Source organism: Brachyhypopomus gauderio, chromosome 9, assembly GCF_052324685.1.
Source record: "Brachyhypopomus gauderio isolate BG-103 chromosome 9, BGAUD_0.2, whole genome shotgun sequence".
In the NCBI taxonomy this organism is placed as follows: Eukaryota; Metazoa; Chordata; class Actinopteri; order Gymnotiformes; family Hypopomidae; genus Brachyhypopomus; species Brachyhypopomus gauderio.
Window position 1 is genome coordinate 6,512,743 of NC_135219.1, and position 18,533 is coordinate 6,531,275.

Here is an 18,533-nt window from a genome sequence, read left to right on the forward strand (position 1 = left end):
TCCATAAATACACAGTTAACAACAATTCCATTTCTGTTTAGGCTTAATCTCGGTTTCCACTGTTCTTTTAGTGAAAGGCAGCCTGTAAGCTCTAGAGTGAGCAAACCTTCAACCCCAAAATTCATGTTGGGGAAACACTTATAATTTTGGTCTACCTTGTTTACATGTGTGTTTTTTTGTTTCTGTTCACCTGGAGATGTTCTTTCTGGGACAAGGCTGAGTCATCGCAGCCTTCTGTTTTCTGTTAGTTAGGCTGAGCACTTTGATGCCTTTGTTGATAAAGTTAATTATATTCCTAGCCTGCTTTTTTGCTGTCACAAGGTCAACATTAAATAGATGGATACAGTTCAGATAAAGTTCAGTCTTGCTACATTAGCAAAGAAACTGTTTAATTAACCAGCTGTGAAATAAACAAACACACAATGCATCCAAAAGGCATTTTAAATTATTTTATGCATGCAAGTATTTCCACATCACATGCTTCACAGAATGACACCAGAGGGACAAATTCGAACTTGGTCAGATTTTTAGTACATTTACAGAAGACCGATAAATGAATGAACTAGTTAACATACACTCTCCGGCCACTTTATTAGGTACACCTTGCTAGTACCAGTAATAGTACCAGGGTTGGATGCACTTTTGCCTTCAGAAGTCCCTTAATCCTATGTGGCATAGATTCAATAAGGTACTGGAAACATTCCTCAGAGAGTCTGGTCCATGTTGACATGATAGCATCCCGCAGTTGCTGCAGATTTGTTGTGGTGGTCTATGGGATTGAGATCTGGTGACTGTGGAGGCCATTCAACTACAGTGAACTCATTGTCATGTTCAAGAAACCAGTCTGAGATGATTCGTGCTTTATCACATGGCGCATTATCCTGCTGGAAGTAGCCATCAGAAGATGGGTACACTGGTCATAAAGGGATGGACATGGTCAGTAGGGCTGAACGATTTTGGAAAATAATCTAATTGCAATTTTTTTATCTATAAATTGCGATTGCGATTTAAAATGCGATTTTTTTCCCACTGAAACTCTGTTTCGTCATTTTTTTATACAGCTCAGGTACAGGGTTGCCAACTTTTCAAGATCGCTTGAAGTGAGACTTGAACCTGGAGTGGGTGGTGAACGTAATTTGTTGTTGGGGGGGGGGGGCGACACGTAACGTAATTTGTTGTTGGGGGGGGGGGGTGTCGAATGTTATTGGGGCAGTGTAAAATGGACAAAATTTAAGTATTATTATTATATCGCGATCGATCGATCGCCTGTGGTTGGCGCCAGAGCGTAACTTTTTAGTCTAAGACGCTCAGTGCGTGAGAGTTGGCAACCCTGCAGGTATAGCAACTTGGCTAAAATATGTGCGTGAGGGCATTTGGTAGCGCATATCCAGTGTGTTTAACAAAGCCATGAAGCCGGGCTTGTTCACTATATTAACGGATATCATGATCTTCGCTATGAACTCCGTTACTGCCCGAGTTATTTCAGAGTGCCGCTTCCTATTATATCCATAAGGAGTTACACGTTCAAACAGTTCGGTCAGTGATCCCTGTCGGCTGGTACTTGGTGTATTTAAAGATGCAGCACTGGTCGTTGGCATTTTAGCCTTGCAAATATCATACGAGGCTTTGTGGTGTTTTTTTTATGCTGAAGAAGGTTTGTAGTGTTACCTCGCGTCGTAGCAACAGTAGCAAGGCACGTTTTGCACAGTACCTGACGTTGAGCAGCAGGGTTGCCAACTTTTGACGTTCGCTTAGAGTGAGATTTTAACCTGGAGGAGGTGGCGAGTGTAAATTGTTGAGCGCGGGGGGGGGGGAACGACACACAAAATGGACCCAAATTAAGTGTTATATCACGATCAGCATCTTTTTTAAAGCCAATGTAATTTCACACAACTGATGTGCTGCCCCTCTTTGGTATTAGACTTTCAGTTGTGTCGACTTCTGTCTGAAGCCATTGTGCAACAAGTTAAAGTGCGCTGTGTTAACTTCACTTCTCCACCTCCCTGCCTCCTGCTCGGGTTTGCTCCGTTCGTCCTCGGCTTGGCTCGCTCCCAAGTCACGTGACCAGTTTAAATCGCAGCCTGTTTTAAAATATCGCGAGATTATCGCAATTGCAATTAATCGTTCAGCCCTAATGGTGAGCAACAATACTCGGGTAGGCTGTGGCGTTGACATGATGCTCAATTGGTACTAATGGGCCCAACGTGTGCCAGGAAAATATCCCCCACACCACTTCTTTCTTAAATATAATTTCTATAATAAGACTAACCATGACATAATGGACTAATGGACACACATGCTTTTTATTCCTTGTGGTGACTTTCTCAGCTTCCTCAAACAGCCCAATTATCAGAGTCACAAAGAAACCAGATTCGTTATTTATTTTTGAGGTCTGTTCTGTGACTGTCTATGTCTGTCTCAGCCTGTCTGTATATGTCTGTCTGTGCATGTCTGCGTCTGTCTGTCTAGCCGTGTGGTAATTCTGAACTGCTGACCGTTACCATCTTGCTCTGTGGCTGCCATGAAGTCATGATGTTGGCATGGCAACAATCTTTGTTTTCAGATCCACATACAAATTTAACTCAGCCACTGAAGTCATGGCCTTATGATGGAGTTTTTAATGACCTGAGTGATTTTCACAGTGGAAAATCCAGCACACTGCTGTGGAACCAGCTGTCTGACAGACCTCGTCCACAGTGAAACCAAACACATCAGTAATGAACACACACTACCTACTGGCCTCCCACAAAAACATATCAGACTGCCACAACTTACTCTGCTGTTGCCAGAGTATTAAAAGGACGAAGGACATTACTGTTGTACTCAGGTCATTACACTAAGAGGTGTGAACACATTACTCAGGTCACTACACTAAGAGGTGTGAACACATTACTTCTGTACTCAGGTCATTACACTAAGAGGTGTGAACACATTACTCAGGTCACTACACTAAGAGGTGTGAACACATTACTCCAATACTCGGGTCATTACACTAGGAGGTGTGAACACATTACTCCAATACTCGGGTCATTACACTAGGAGGTGTGAACACATTACTCCAGTACTCGGGTCATTACACTAGGAGGTGTGAACACATTACTCCAGTACTCGGGTCATTACACTAGGAGGTGTGAACACATTACTCCAGTACTCCGGTCATTACACTAGGAGGTGTGAACACATTACTCCAGTACTCAGGTCATTACACTGGCTTCTGCTCTGCTTCAGAGTAGACTAAATTATTTACACCTGTATACACATCACAAGTGGGCTATCTCGTACTTACCTTTACATTACATTACACTTAAAATACAGGCATATTACACACCTTGCATCAGAGTCTGACCTCTATATCAGCAGTTTGACCCATTAAAGTCAAATCAAATCAAAATTTATTTATATAGAGCTTTTTACAACAGTTGTTATCACAAAGCAGCTTTACAAGTGTCCAAGTCCAAACGCCCAGTGAGCAAGCCAAGGGAGACAGTGGCAAGGAAAAACTCCCTAAGAGCATGAGGAATAAAAAACTGTGTGAGCTGTGCGAGAAACAGTAGGGTTAGGTAGGTGATCAGCGACAAGGCTGAATTTATACTTTCGCGAATGTAGCGCGCGAACCTCCGCGAACGGCGCAACATTTACGTGACGAATTTTGATGTTGCATTGTGTTCCAGGTTTGAAATGTGCTGGAATTTAGGCTAAAGTACTTGAAAATGCTTGAAATTGTGACTGTATTTCGATTCACAACAAATAGCTGACTGAACAGGGGGGTAATTCCAGAATCCAGCGGATTTAGTGATTAAACCAGGTAAGTAAACTCAGAGTTAACGAAAACTCAGGGTTTTCCGTTCCAGAAACCGAGCTTAGAGAGAACCTGAGTCAGCTGGGAAATATTGAAATGGACCTTGAAAGTGCCGTAGAAGTGATTTAAAGCTAGGTTTAAGCCTGGTTTATACTTGACGCGGCGCGAGGGTCTGCGCGGCGAAAATGACGTAATCGCGGTGACTCCGCCCGTGTGCAAGGGCCTCGCGCGCTGTCGATGAACAAAGTCATGTTTGCAGGGTTTATACATCTTTACAAGGTGGAATTAAAGCACTTGTACGTCACTTTCAAGGTCCATTTTAATATTTCCCAGCACGTTAAACTTAATTAAGTTAAATATTTATACATATACTCGAAATAATTCGCTTTTAATCACATTATTTAATGGTGGTTTATTTTCAAAACGCTCAATCTTAACGTCTTCGCTTGCTCATGTTTCGTCCTGAAATTACAAGAGGCTCGTATTTGTTAACGTAATACAAGAAAACTGTTCAGTCAGACAGATATTTGTTGTGAAACGAAGTAGTTACAATTTCAAGCATTTTCAAGTATTTAGCCTAAATTCCAGCACTTTTCAAATCTGAAACAAAAAGCAACATTAAAATTGGTCAGGTAAATGTTCCTTCCCCTGTTTTTGAGGGGTGTTTCTTTACACTAACACATATCGTTTCAGACAACACTGCACAGAATGTGATGCGGCAAGTATAAACGCCTCCGCCGTTCGCGGAAGTTCGCGCGAGGTGGGCGGAGCCACCGCAATGACGTCATTTTCGTTTGTGTGGCCCTCTTGACACAATTCAGGTTTCTCATGTGGCCCCTTGTAAAAATTAATTGCCCACCCCTGCTGTAAGGTTATTCCATAGTTGGGGGGGCTTATAAGAAAAGGCTCTTCCTCCTGCTGTTACCTTATTAATTGTTGAAACTAATAAGAGGCCAGCACCCTGTGTTCTTAGTGGACGTGGGGGTTTATAATAGGAGATAAGTTCCTGGAGGTCAGAAGCAAGCCTGTGCAAGTTCCTAGAATGAGAACTAAACACGGTGACACATCCTTCAGTCAGAAGTTTGCAGGTACACTTAACTCCCTGAAGCTGGAAGATGTGCACAGACTGTAGCGACTTTCAAAACCAGAGTGAAAACCCATCTGTTGTTTACAAGAGTTACACTGCTACACATGAACCTTTCACACCAGTTACACTGCTGCACTTGAAGAACTTTTATAAGATAAATCTTTGTCATTGCCACTTTTTCAAGAACAACGAAATTGCAGTGCGCTCGACTCAGAATTTTAAGAATAAGTAAAAAACAAAAGGTTCTATATTTACATATTTAGAAATTTACAAAAGTACAGATTTACACCATTTTTTAACAAATACACAAATTGCACGTGCAAAATATTGCACCGGTTGTATACTGATTATATTGCACAAGTATATTGCTCCAATGTAGTACAGATTAAATATCAACCGTGAGTGAACATATTACATATTACTGGAAATAACTAAGCTGTGTTTGAATTTAAAGCCATGATGGCTTTAGGGTAAAAGCTGTTTTTGAGGTGGGTTGTCCTGATTTTAAAAGCCATGTATCTCCTACCAGATGGCAGTAGTTGGAAGAGACCGTGTCCAGGATGTGATGAGTCCTGTACAATGTCTATGGTTTTTTGGTGGCATCGAGAGGTGTTGATTTGATCTAGAGTTGGGAGATTGCAGCCAATTGTATTCTCTGATTCTCTGCTGATCTGATGACTCTGTGGAGCGCTTTCTTTTCTTGTGCTGTGCAGCTGCCGTACCACACACACAGTCCATAGAAGGCAGAGAGTAAATTTTTGGGAAGGTGGTCCTAAGTATTCTCAGACAATACAATCTCTGCTGTGCCTTCTTTAGCAGCTCACTGGTGTTCGCACTCCAGGTCAGGTTATCTTCCATCTTGAAGCCCAGGAACCTGAACACTGGTACCCTCTCCACACTGATCCCCCCAATAATGAGTGGCTGGATGTCCACTTTTCCCTTCCTGAAGTCAATAATTATTTCCTTTGTTTTTTGAGGGTTGAGGAGCAGTTTATTAATTTTGCACCACTCTGACAGCTGCACCACCTCGTTCCTGTAGGCCTGCTCGCCCTCCCTGTCTGAGATGAGCCCGACCACTGTGGTATCATCTGCAAACTTGATGACCTTGTTGCTGTTGTGGGTAGCGACGCAGTCATATGTATAGAGGGTGTAGAGGAGTGGGCTAAGCACACAGCCCTGCGGTGTCCCTGTGTTGAGAATGAGAGCCGTGGAGATGTGAGGACCCAATCTGACCCTCTGGGAGCGACCTGACAGGAAGTCCAGTATCCAGTTGCATACAGTGGGGAAAATAAGTATTTAGTCAGTTACCAATTGTGCAAGTTCTCCCACTTAAAAAGATGAGAGAGGCCTGTAATTGACATCATAGGTAGACCTCAACTATGAGAGACAAAATTTGAAAAAAAATGAGAAAATCATTTTGTCTGATTTTAAAGAATTTATTTGCAAATAATGGTGGAAAATAAGTATTTGGTCACCTACAAACAAGCAAGATTTCTGGCTGTCACAGATCTGTAACTTCTTTTTAAAGAGGCTCCTCTTTCCTCCACTCATTACCTGTATTAATGGCACCAGTTTGAAGTCATTAACAGTATAAAAGACACCTGCCCACAACCTCAAACAGTCACACTCCAAACTCCACTATGGTGAAGACAAAAGAGCTGTCAGAGGATACCAGAAACCGAATTGTAGGCTGGGAAGACTGAATCTGCAATAGGCAAGCAGCTTGATGTGCAGAAATCTACTGTGGGAGCAATAATCAGAAAATGGAAGACCTACAAGACCACTACTAATCTCCCTCGATCTGGGGCTCCACGCAAGATCTCAGCCCGTGGGGTCAAAATGATCACAAGAACGGTGAGGAAAAATCCCAGAACCACAAGAGGGGATCTAGTGAATGACCTGCAGAAAGCTGGGACCAACGTTACAAAGGCTACCATCAGCAACACACTACGACGCCAGGGACTCAGATCTTGCAGTGCCAGACGTGTCCCCCTGCTTAAGCCAGGCACATCTGAAGTTTGCTAGAGAGCATTTGGATGTTCCAGAAGAGTATTGGGAGAATGTCATATGGTCAGATGAAACCAAAGTAGAACTATTTGGTAAAAACACAACTCGTCGTGTTTGGAGGACAGTGAATGCTGAGTTGCAACCCAAGAACACCATACCAACTGTCAAGCATGGGGGTGGCAACATCATGCTTTGGGGCTGTTTCTCTGCAAAGGGACCAGGACGACTGGTCCGTGTACATGAAAGAATGAATGGGGCCATGTATTGTGAGATTTTGGGTGCAAACCTCCTTCCATCAGCAAGGGCAATGAAGATGAAACGTGAGGAGATCTGCATGGAGGAATGGGCCAACATACCAGCAACAGTGTGTGCCAACCTTGTGAAGACTTACAGAACGTTTGACCTCTGTCATTGCCAACAGAGGATATACAACAAAGTATTGAGATGAACTTTTGTTATTGACCAAATACTTATTTTCCACCATTATTTGCAAATAAATTCTTTAAAAGTCAGACAAAATGATTTTCTCAATTTATTTTTCACATTATGTATCTCATAGTTGAGGTCTACCTATGATGTCAATTACCGGCCTCTCTCATCTTTTTAAGTGGGAGAACTTGTACAATTGGTGACTGACTAAATACTTATTTTCCCCACTGTACCTGTGATGGGTGTCCTAGATCTGACAGCTTGGATACCAGTCTATGTGGGAGGATGGTGTTAAAGGCCGAGCTGAAATCCACAAAAAGCAGTCTGGCGTAACTCCCTAGCTGCTCCAAGTGGGTCAATGCAGTGTGTAGTGTTGTCGCCACGGTGTCCTCTGTGGATCTCTTTGCTTTGTAGGCAAATTGAAGAGGGTCCAGGTTGGCTGGCAGACAGGCAGTGACGTGACTCCGCACCAGCTTCTCGAAGCACTTCATGATGACAGATGTTAGCGCAACAAGGCGGAAGTCATTCAGACTATCAGTTTTTGATTTTTTTGGCAGCGGAACAATAATGGAGGATTTAAGGCAGGAAGGGATGGTGGCTTGGGCCAGGGACTGGTTGAATATCCTGGTGAAGGTTCCTGCCAGTTGATCCGCACAGTCTTTCAGTCTTATCCTATTCATTTTATTAAAAAATATAATATTTTAGATTCTACCAGTTTTCTTTTACTTTATTTTATCTAAAGCTCCTGGAAATGTGTTGTATAAATAACCTCAAAACCTGAACTTCAAAAACAGTCTACTTTGTAAACTCATTAACTTCCAAGACCCATGACTTGATCCCTACTACCCTAATAAGATTCAGTTACTAAATTTTTGACAGTAACTAGTGAATTATATGCCTTAAGATGGGAGTTGAGGTAGTTAAGCCATTCCAGTATTGGATCTGCAGTCATTTTTGTCCAGACCTAATATCAAACAGCCTTAGGATCCTCAGTCATGTTCAGTAAGCAGTGTGTATTTCTTCTCTTACTGCCGCCACCCCCAATTAACATGTACATTATCATGAATAAACATACTTACATGTGCATAAATAAAGGAAATAGTACATTTACAACAGTTTCTGGGAGCGTAGGCCCGGAGGAAGTGTGATGTAGTGCATCTAGATCTAGATCTCAAGGTTAGGGTCAGGTTAGCCCTAGCCCTGATCCCTAACCCTGTGCTGTCCCTTATCCAGAGCTCATGGGGCAGGGGATGCTGTCTCCGTCAGTCTGTTGAGTCATCAGCAGGGAAGACAGAGCTTCACTAAGGCTTCTCCACTGCAGGCACTGTGCAGCAGACCTGGAGTAATTAAAGCAGTTCAAGCCTCAAAGATGCCCCTCAGGAAAAGCTTGCTGTAATTCCACACTAATGCCAATGGAACATGTAATACCATACACAGAGCTCAAGATTAATTGCACAAAGAATAACTCAAATCCAGATGGTTAATTAATGTTTTGACTGTAGTATTTTCACTATTAGTGTTTCAAATAGCCTGCTTTTTTGTCCCATGATGATGGACTTCTGAGACTTTGGCTGGTTTGTTTAGCAGTGTTTGTTTATGTGAAGGGTGCAGTGGCTGTGTTTACAGACCTAGACATTTGATGTTTCTGTGTCGTGCAAGAGTTGAGGGTCGAGGCAAGATTTCAATAGGATAACTGAGTAGCTGCGTCTTTGTAACTGTAGTGAGTAGTTAGGATGTGTGTGTATTATTTTTATTTTATTAATTGTGGTGTGCATCATTGGACAGTAATATTATAGTGTGCAGTATTGGACAGTAATACTGTAGTGTAGTAATACTGTAGTGAGAGATATCGGACAGTAATACTGTAGTGAGCGGTATTGGACAGTAATATTGTAGTGAGCTGTATTCACTACAGTCATACTGTAGTACGTAGTATTGGACAGCAATACTGTAGTGAGCGGTATTGGACAGTAATACTGTAGTGAGAGATATCGGATAGTAATACTGTAGTGAGTGGTGTTGGACAGTAATACTGTAGTGAGTGGTGTTGGACAGTAATACTGTAGTGAGCGGTATTGGACAGTAATACTGTAGTGAGTGGTATTGGACAGTAATACTGAGCAGTAAGCATTTTGTTTATAAAGCATTTTTGAAAGAAACAAATGACATTCAAACACACACACACACACACACACACACACACACACACACAAAATGGTTTTCAGGTGTGCCTTATCAAGGTTAATTAGTGGAAGCTCATTAAGAGAATGCCAAGAGAGTGAATCTACAATGTAAATAGTCATGAAAATAAAGAAAACGCATTGAATGAGGTGTCTTCAAACATTTGGCCTGTACTGTAAAATATATACAGGTGTGTGTGTGTGTGTGTGTGTGTGTGTGTGTGTGTGTGTGTGTGTCACATTTACAGAATATTTATGGGAGACGTGACAGAGACAGTCTCTGAAAGGGAGGATGATGGGATGGAGTCCATCACTTAGAAAGGTTAAATGGTTTGCTATGCCAGGGAGCTGCTCTTTGGTCTGGTGGTCAGAGCTCACATTTACCTCCTTGGTTCGAGTCCCAGGAAGGGTGGCTGCCTTCAGAATTTGTCACAGGAGACACTTTAATACTAGTTTTAAAATCAGAAGTGATCCCATTGTTAGGGAAATGATTTTGAAATGCTAAAAGAACCCTGTCTAAGCCAGCTAAGCGTTTAATGTGGTGAGACAGGGATTTTGCCTGCTATTAAACTAAATCCTGGTTGCCATCTTGATGTTAAGAGTAGACATAGCAAAAGTGAAATTGTGTAACTGTGCTTGAAACACCAACAGGGTGTCGGGAACGATTTGCTGGCTGGTTTTATGGGAGGTTTTCTACATGGTCCCCGAACCATGATGATGATGGACTTCTGAGACTTTGGCCAGTTTGTTTAGCAGTGTTTGTTTGTGTGAAAGTGGCTGTGTTTACAGACCTAGACATTTGATGTTTCTGTGTCGTGCAAGAGTTGAGGGTTGAGGCAAGATTTCATTTGGATAACTGAGTAGCTGCATCTTAGCAACTGTAGTGAGTTTAGGGTGCATGTGTATTATTTTGTGATCGTGATATTGCTGTGCAGTTAATATACCTAATTATATAATTACCTAATTAATATATATACCTAATTACAATAAATGTTGTGTGTGTGTGTGTGTGTGTGTGTGTGTGTGTGTGTGTGTGTGTGTGTGTATATAAATCAAAAGTGATCCCATTGTTAGGGAAATTATTTTTAAATGCTAAAAGAACTCTGTCTAAGCCAGCTAAACATTTAATGTGGTGAGATAGGGATTTTGCCTGCTATTAAACTAAATCCTGGTTGCCATCTTTAAGATTTTACATTGCAAATGTGACATTGTGTAATTTGAATTACCAACAGGGTGTCACGAACAATCTGCTGGCTGGTTTTATGGGAGGTTTCTACTTGTGAGATTCGCTGCTGTTTATAAAGATTATGTTGTGAAGGATTGTTGTCTCACACGTGCACACACACAGTCCAAAGTGATTACAGATGAGTAATACACAACCACACTCACAGACATACACACTCACACAGATGCACAGACACAGTCATACACAGACTCACAGACTCAAGCACAGATACACACAATCTCACACGCACACACCCAGACACACATACACACATTCACATGCACACACACATACACTCAAAGACGTACATGTGTGTGTATGTGTAAGTGTGCATGTGTCTGTGTTTGCATGCGTGCACATGTGTGTGTGTGTGTGTGTGTGTGTGTGTGTGTGTGTGTGTCTTGGGCATGTGTACAGAGAAGTGGACGTTGGTGTTAAGCCATATTTTGTAGTGTAGAACAGCTAAGTCAGTGAGCTGTGGATTAATGTTGGCTTAGAAAATCTGTGCACCCCTCGAACTTCAGGAAAACTAACATTTCTGCTGGTACATGAATAGCAGCTATGTTATGGTTTTATAAACCCTTTAAAGACAGTAATGTGGATATTTTATGTTACTGATGTATTTTTAATAGCCTAATAAAACATATTTAGAGGTTGTTAACTTGTACATCTGTTAGAGGGTTAGGGTTAGACCTAGAGAGTTTCTGGAGGTAACTGCACTTTTTGCTGTTCTCTGACTGAATGGTGACGTGATACAATGGTAAAGGGTTTCAAAGGCTTGCACTACTCCAGTCTGGGTCTCTGGGCTCACATCAGAAAGCAATGCTGAGACTGGCTGATTGCCCTTTTTCTTGTTTGCATGGCAGAAAATTACACACTCCCCCAGGTACACGTTTATACTTTCCCAGGTCCATGTACACACTCCCCCAGGTACACATAAATGCTCCCTCAGTTACACATACACGCTCCCCCAGGTACACATACACGCTCCTCCAGGTACACAGTGCCACAGGTACACACTCACCTGGGTAGATGCTTCCTTGGGTACACGCTCCCCCAGTCAGTGGTTTAGAAAGAGATTTTTAAAGCGTATTTGTCTCTTCCTTTGTGATAGAAATCATGTTTTAGTCAGACATTTAATACAACACTGCCCTCTGCTGTTTAACTTGAGTAATTTTGCAGAAGCAAAGTTTGTTGCAGGCTGTCTGGATTGTTCTTAGTTATGTCTCGTCTTTTTGTGATATTTGTGATATTTAAATATTTGTGTTGGTACATGTGGCCTACATGATTTATGCTGAAAATGCAACATTGGGTATACGTATAAACAAAGCTTGTTTCTTTCTTTTTCTGGATGAAACACATTTGTATGTCTGTAGTTCTATCTCATTATGCACCTTTACTATCCCTAACCCTTCACTATCCCTAACCCTTCACTATCCCTAACCCTTCACTATCCCTAACCCTTCACTAACCCTAACCCTGCACTATCACTAACCCTAACCCTGCACTAACCCTAACTCTTCACTATTTCTAACACTTCACTAACCTTTACCATTTACTGAAGGACAGGTGCACAAAACGTGCAGCACTCACTCTGTGCCATATGGGGACAGTGCATACCAGAGCACGCTGACACTATGAGGCTCTAATGAAGCATGAAGTGTGTATGAAACATTAATGAAGCGAGATGAGTGTATGAGGCTTTAATAAAGCATCACGTGTGTATGAGGTTCTAGCTAATGAAACTGTCTAATTTACCTGCTCCTCTGTGTTAATGCAGCAATTTAAAATGAGGCTGTTGCTACTAATGAACATCACAGGAGGTGTGGATGTGTGCATGGCATAAAAAAAACCTTATGTAAAGAAAATGATGCAAAAAACTAAATGTAGTGATATAATGTGAATGATGTGATGTAAAAAAAGCCTAAACACTGATAGATTTGTTTGTGTGTGTGTGTGTGTGTGTGTGTGTGTGTGTGTGTAGAGGATGCGGGTTGGTATTTCCCCAGCGTGAAGCGGGACCCAGGCCGCTACCTGCGGCCCTGCTCAGCTTCTGTGTGTCGCTGGCTGCGGAGGCTTAAGGAGGAAGGCAAAGTATTGCTGCTCATTACTAGCTCCCACTCAGACTACTGCAGGCTGGTGTGCGAGCACATCCTGGGGTGAGTTACACACACACACACACACATACAGGTATACAGTGTTTATGAGGACAGAATGCAACCACCATGGTTTAGGACGGGCGTTGGCAACCGCATGCGGCTCTTTGGTGCTGCCCTAGTGGCTCCCTGGAGCTTTTTCAAAAATGTTTGAAAATGTAAAAAGATGGGGGAGAGAAATATATTTTTAGTTTTAATATAGTTTTTGTAGGAGACAAACATGACACCAACATTCTTAACGTTTTCCAATGCTGTAGGAATGTGTAGAATAAATTAAATTAAATTTCAACATTTATGTCAACGAATATTTGCGTCATAGCCTGCGACACACTTTTCTATTAGCAGGGCGAGATGAGGCAGGTGGCTGTTGTAAACAAACCGGCGCGTAACTTCGCGTGCGCCGCGCTTCAGCGCAATGAACAAAGTCATGTTTGCAGGGTTCATACACCTTTATAAGGTTGAATTAAAGCACTTGTGCGTCACTTTCAAGTTCCATTTCAATAATTCCCAGCACGTTAAACTTAATTAAGTTACATATTTATTAGTGGTGGGCGTTAACGGTGTTCGTTAATTTGATACTCTTATCGGGCGATATAAAAATTATCGCAGTTAATCTATTCTTAAAGTTGGGTTGGGAACTGGGTCAAAATAGGTAAGCAAACTATGATGACTTTCACCTTGATAGTTTAGCTTGGGTGTTTCTTATCCTTGTTCCGTTGCGTGTTCTGGTTGGTGTCTGTGTCTCTCCAGTGTTTCCATTCGTCTTGCCATTTATGTTGTAAGTTTCGTTCGGTTTCGCCCTCTGCCTAGATTCCCCATTTGTCTCGTGTTTCATGTCCGCATTAATTGCTGGTGTTACGTTTGTCTGTGCGTAGCCCTTTTCGCTCCCCTTGTGTATCCTGTGAGTTTTATCCTAGTTTTATGGTTATGTTATACGTATACCTATGTCTGTTTTGATCCGTGCCTGGTCGTATCCTGTTCCTTGTCCCTCCTCTGTACTGGTTTTAATTGGTGTCTTGCCCTTCACATTTGGTTCACTGTCGACTTTCTATCAGTGCTTGTTACTTTTGAATTGTTTAGTAATTGTCTCCCTTGTCCTCAGTTTATTTGTGGTTTTTGTGTTTAATTTAATTAAATCCTCCTTTTCCTGCATTTGCTTCTTGCCTTCTCTTGTCAAACGTTGCAACCAGAACATCATGCCAGTCCAACAACTTGAAACACTAACCTGGAAATAAACAAAACAGAAAAAAACAACACTTCTACACTGACTCCCTAACAGATAACAAAAACAGGAGAAAATGCCAAGAAAACATGGAACTCTAGAACTAACACAATATTTACTAGATTCTGTTGGTCTCTGTAATTCTCTTCAACACTTCTGCCCAGCGCGTTCGTTTGATGCAAAAGGAGATAGCAGGAACAACAGACCAAAATTATTGCAAAACCAAAAAAGCCTTTATTTGAACAGAGCTATCTCTGGGGATCTCATACATTCATACATTCTCATACTTAGCAAGAGTCTAACACTTGCTGTAGACCAAACTACAGTTGCAACAATATGCTACATGGCCCTTGTGAGGCCCTTCTAAGATTATGAATAAACTTTTATAGCTTAAAGCATTTAAGGCAGCAATTATTTATCTAATTAGCAATTATATATCTAATTTTAATTAGAGGTATCAATTCCAGGTTCATAGAATAAAAGTCCTCACCAGGATTTTGCTCAGGCTTCCTGGATTGTGTTGATTCCACTAATTTCCAGAGCTTGGAAAGTCCAGGCTCTGGTTTCTGGGTGCCTCAGTAGAGGCCTGTGACACAACATGAAAACATGGAAACAGGAACACTACATGTTCTCTACTACATGCAAGACAGAGGCCAGTTCCGCAGCCAGAGGAACATACACACACTGCTGATGTGACGGACCAGAGATGGGACAAGACATATTCAGAAACAGGAGGTTGAAGACCCACTGTGCTGAAAGCTGGCTGAGTGAAAGATTGTTGATTAAGATGCTGAGTAGGGGTGCAGGAAAAAATCAATTCGAACCTGAATCGCGTTTCTAACATTGAACGATTCAGAATTGATTCTCATTTTCAAAAAAAAATATTATTATTTTTTTTGGTGCAGGTGTGCCTTGTCAGCCACCGTAGTGCTAGGCAAAACAAGGAAACAGCTTTGACTATGTACAGGCATGCAAGCCTAGGCTACACAGGGTTGTGTAGTGTGCGGTATTTGTTGTTGCGCCGCTAAAGTATGAAGAAAAAGAAGTCCAAACGACCCGCGGTCTTTGAAAGCAACCATTTGGAAACACTTTAGATTTTACCATCAACCCGGCCCGGGTAAGAATGGGTTTGATCGTTTGCACACGCATAAAGACGCTACAGATGACATTCGGGAGTTACAGTGATTATAACTTAGTTCATTGAGCACAATGTATAATTACATTTTTGAGTAGTGGCAAGTTCTGGCAGCTAGCCTAAGTCTACCAATTTTATTTATTTTACTACAGTTTTATTAGTTTACTGTAGTGTTCTGAGTGTCAGCCTCAAAGATATTGTGTTGTGTTTGTACAAGTTAAATGTGACGGGCAGGGTGAGCGAAATTAAATGGAAGCGATCACGCCAAGTCTCAGGGAAAAAGGATGGTTTAATTGAGAAAGTGCGCAAACCAAAAACCCATGAACTGATCCAAATTAAGGATGTAATAACCAGCGGTCAGCTGGTACAAAGACAAGACATATATAGGCAAACAAACAACCCTCAGGTGAGACGGATCACGGGCTCCGCCCACCTAAGGGACGCACACAACGCAACACTAGACAGGACAGCTGCCGCTGTAAACGGGGGCGACCAGTAGGGGGCCATCCGTACCATGACATTAAAAACATATGTGCAAGAATAAATAAATCAGACATGTTGTCTTGGATTTACTTTTGTGTGTTTACATTATTGCAATATGTTGATAAAACCTTTACAATTATAATATTTTTATAAATGTACTCTGCTTTCATGCCAGCAGAGTGGAGTAGCTTGTTTTGAATCGAGAATCGTTTTTTGAATCGGAAAATAATCGTTTTTGAATCGAATCGTTGGGATCTGAAAGAATCAGGAAAAAATCTAATTGTGACCCCAAGAATCAATTCTGAATCGAATCGTGGGATTCCTAAAGATTCACAGCCCTAATGCTGAGCCTCTAACATGCTCGCAGGCACTGGTGCTGGCGCTGGAGTAGACTGGGCAGCAGGCGCTAGAGTAGGCGGCCGGCTGGCACTGGAGTTGCAGCCACTGGGGCTGGAGATGCAGCCTCCTTCTCCCTGAAACATTTTTTAGTTGGTCTCTGTCCTGTGATGCCTCTTTTCTTTCTTGATGTCTCCTGCAAATCACTGAATAATCTCACACATTTTAAAGAGTGAATGTCCAATCTTTTAAAGGCAGGCTTGGTGTGTTAAAGGAATTCTCCACTGGATTAAATCCTGCTGTTTCTTTTACCACTTCAATTATTTTCATGAAATTTGCTGGTTTAATCGAATCCTCCAGAGATGCAGATGGATTATTTGTGTTAACAGGAATTTTCCAAGTTCTTGATATTTATGTTGCGTGTATTCGTATTTAGTTCTGTCATGCCCATGTTTGTTATAGAGACTGAGCAAACTGCATAAGGACAAAGTCATTTCTAACATGTGAATCATGCATGCGACTCATCATCTTCAGGAGTTCATCACCAACTGCTCCAGAAAAGGCAGACTTGGCCACTGCTGCTATAGTTAAAACTCATTGCCTGCCTTCAGTAGATTTAAAAGACACTGCTGGTTTAGATTTACATCGTCTCATGTGCCTCCACAGCTTCTACCGCAAAACCATTTCCTTGCAATATAAACAGTATTCATGTTCCTTGTGTTGAAATGCCAGATGTTTCACCTTTTAAGTACCTTCAGGACATCATTGTTGTGGTTAAATTTGCCCGTTTCAGGCTTGGCTCGGATGCAGCTCCTCCAGCTACCACAGGAGGGGGCTCCCGAGTCAGCACCAGGCGAAGTAGATGCAATCAGCAGTGATCCGTCACACCTGTTGTCCTGGTTATTTAGGGAAGTTTTTTTGTGATGGATCACTGCTGAATCGTTTTGGTCATGCTGGTACGCTTTCAGCCCTTCTCTGCTTTCTCTACTATTGTGTTGTGTTGTAAGGTGTCTCGCAACCTTCCTCTCTCTTTATCTCTCTCTTGTAATCCTGTCACTTATTCGAGTATCTATCTCCTGCGCTGCAACCTGGCCCATCTCAAGTTTTCCTCCACCTGTTTCATTTCCTATCCGTTATACTTTTGTTTTGGGAAGGGTTTTTCATTTGTTGCGGTGTCTGTCTGCTGCCAGTTAATTCCCATGGTGTCCTTTGTTTTGTTTTCATGCGTCTTATGAGTTGCCTTTATTATTTTTCTCCGATCTCTCTATGGTTGAGTTTTGCTTTTTCACGCAAAACTATTCATATTCCGTATTTTTTGTTCCTTTTTCTCCTGTGTTTTTATGGTCGAGTTTTATTTTACTTGTTGAGTTTTCCATGTCATTTGTGATTGGTATTACTGTCACTTTGTGTGTGCTTGTGTTACATTCACGCAGACTTATATTATTGTCACCGACTCTGTCAGCTCTAGTCAGCACTTGGGTCCACCTCTCTCTGTTTTCTTACACGGTGTCTATGTCACCGACTCTGTCAGCTGTAGTCGGCACTTGGGTCCACCTCTCTCTGTTTTCTTACACGGTGTCTACGTGTTCGTATGCTCCACGTTGCACCGTTTCTCAAAGTCTCAATTAGTTGTTTCATCTGTCTTGATCTTACAGGTAAACTTAAAGCTTTTGCTATCTCTGAATCATCTTTAATGTGTACTTTAAAGTGCTGTGCTATTTTAGAAGACTGGTTTGAGTTGTTGGATGATTAATTTTGCCCAATATTAATACTATCCATAAAATTATCATATGTGGACAAGCATGCAGTGGTTCCTTTTTAAAATTTAGTCAGCATTACTGGACTACTTCCAGTGTCTTCCAGCTCACTCTCAGTATTCGTTTCTGCAGTAGAACACGTAACATATTCTTCCCCTGATGACATTTCATCCTCAGGGTCTTCAAAACTTTCATATTCATTCTGGATAAATGAGAATAGAGTGCAGTTTATGCTGTCTGCATAAATAACTGCATTTCATGTGCATGTTATGAATGTTATTTACATTAGATGTTCAAAACACCGTGCATGCCACACAGTACAGCAGACTGTAAAAATTATATATTAATTAAATGGGTGGTTGACATGATGTGGCTTTTTTTTGGTCCAAAGTGTGGTGATATTGTTCAGAAAGTGCTGTTTTATATGGATTTATAGAGCATTCATGGGATTAACATTCCTTTTTTCACAATTTTCAGCCAAACTAGAAAAAACTCATATGGAGTGACTGTCCCAAGCACATTTCACAAAGTTAGATTTTGAATTAAAACAAGAAAATTAATTAATTTTCTGTTTACTCAATAATATATAGATAACCCCGATGTCTACTTTTGAATCTGCTTGACTAAAAGTTCAGGCATAACATTTTGAAGCCACCCTTAACTAAAACATTTTGTCCCAAAAATGGATGTCATATGGTGTGACGCCATATTCCTTTT

The 18,533-nt window shown here is 41.5% G+C and overlaps 1 protein-coding gene across 1 annotated transcript in view; it reads left to right on the plus strand.

The window, feature by feature from the left end:
- Positions 1 to 18,533, plus strand: part of nt5dc1 (5'-nucleotidase domain containing 1) — a 55,912-nt gene that overhangs the window by 15,714 nt on the left and 21,665 nt on the right. The window contains exon 7 of the mRNA XM_077016694.1: positions 12,712 to 12,886. Within this exon, the coding sequence (XP_076872809.1) occupies positions 12,712 to 12,886 (175 nt within the window). The remainder of the gene's footprint in view (positions 1 to 12,711; positions 12,887 to 18,533) is intronic.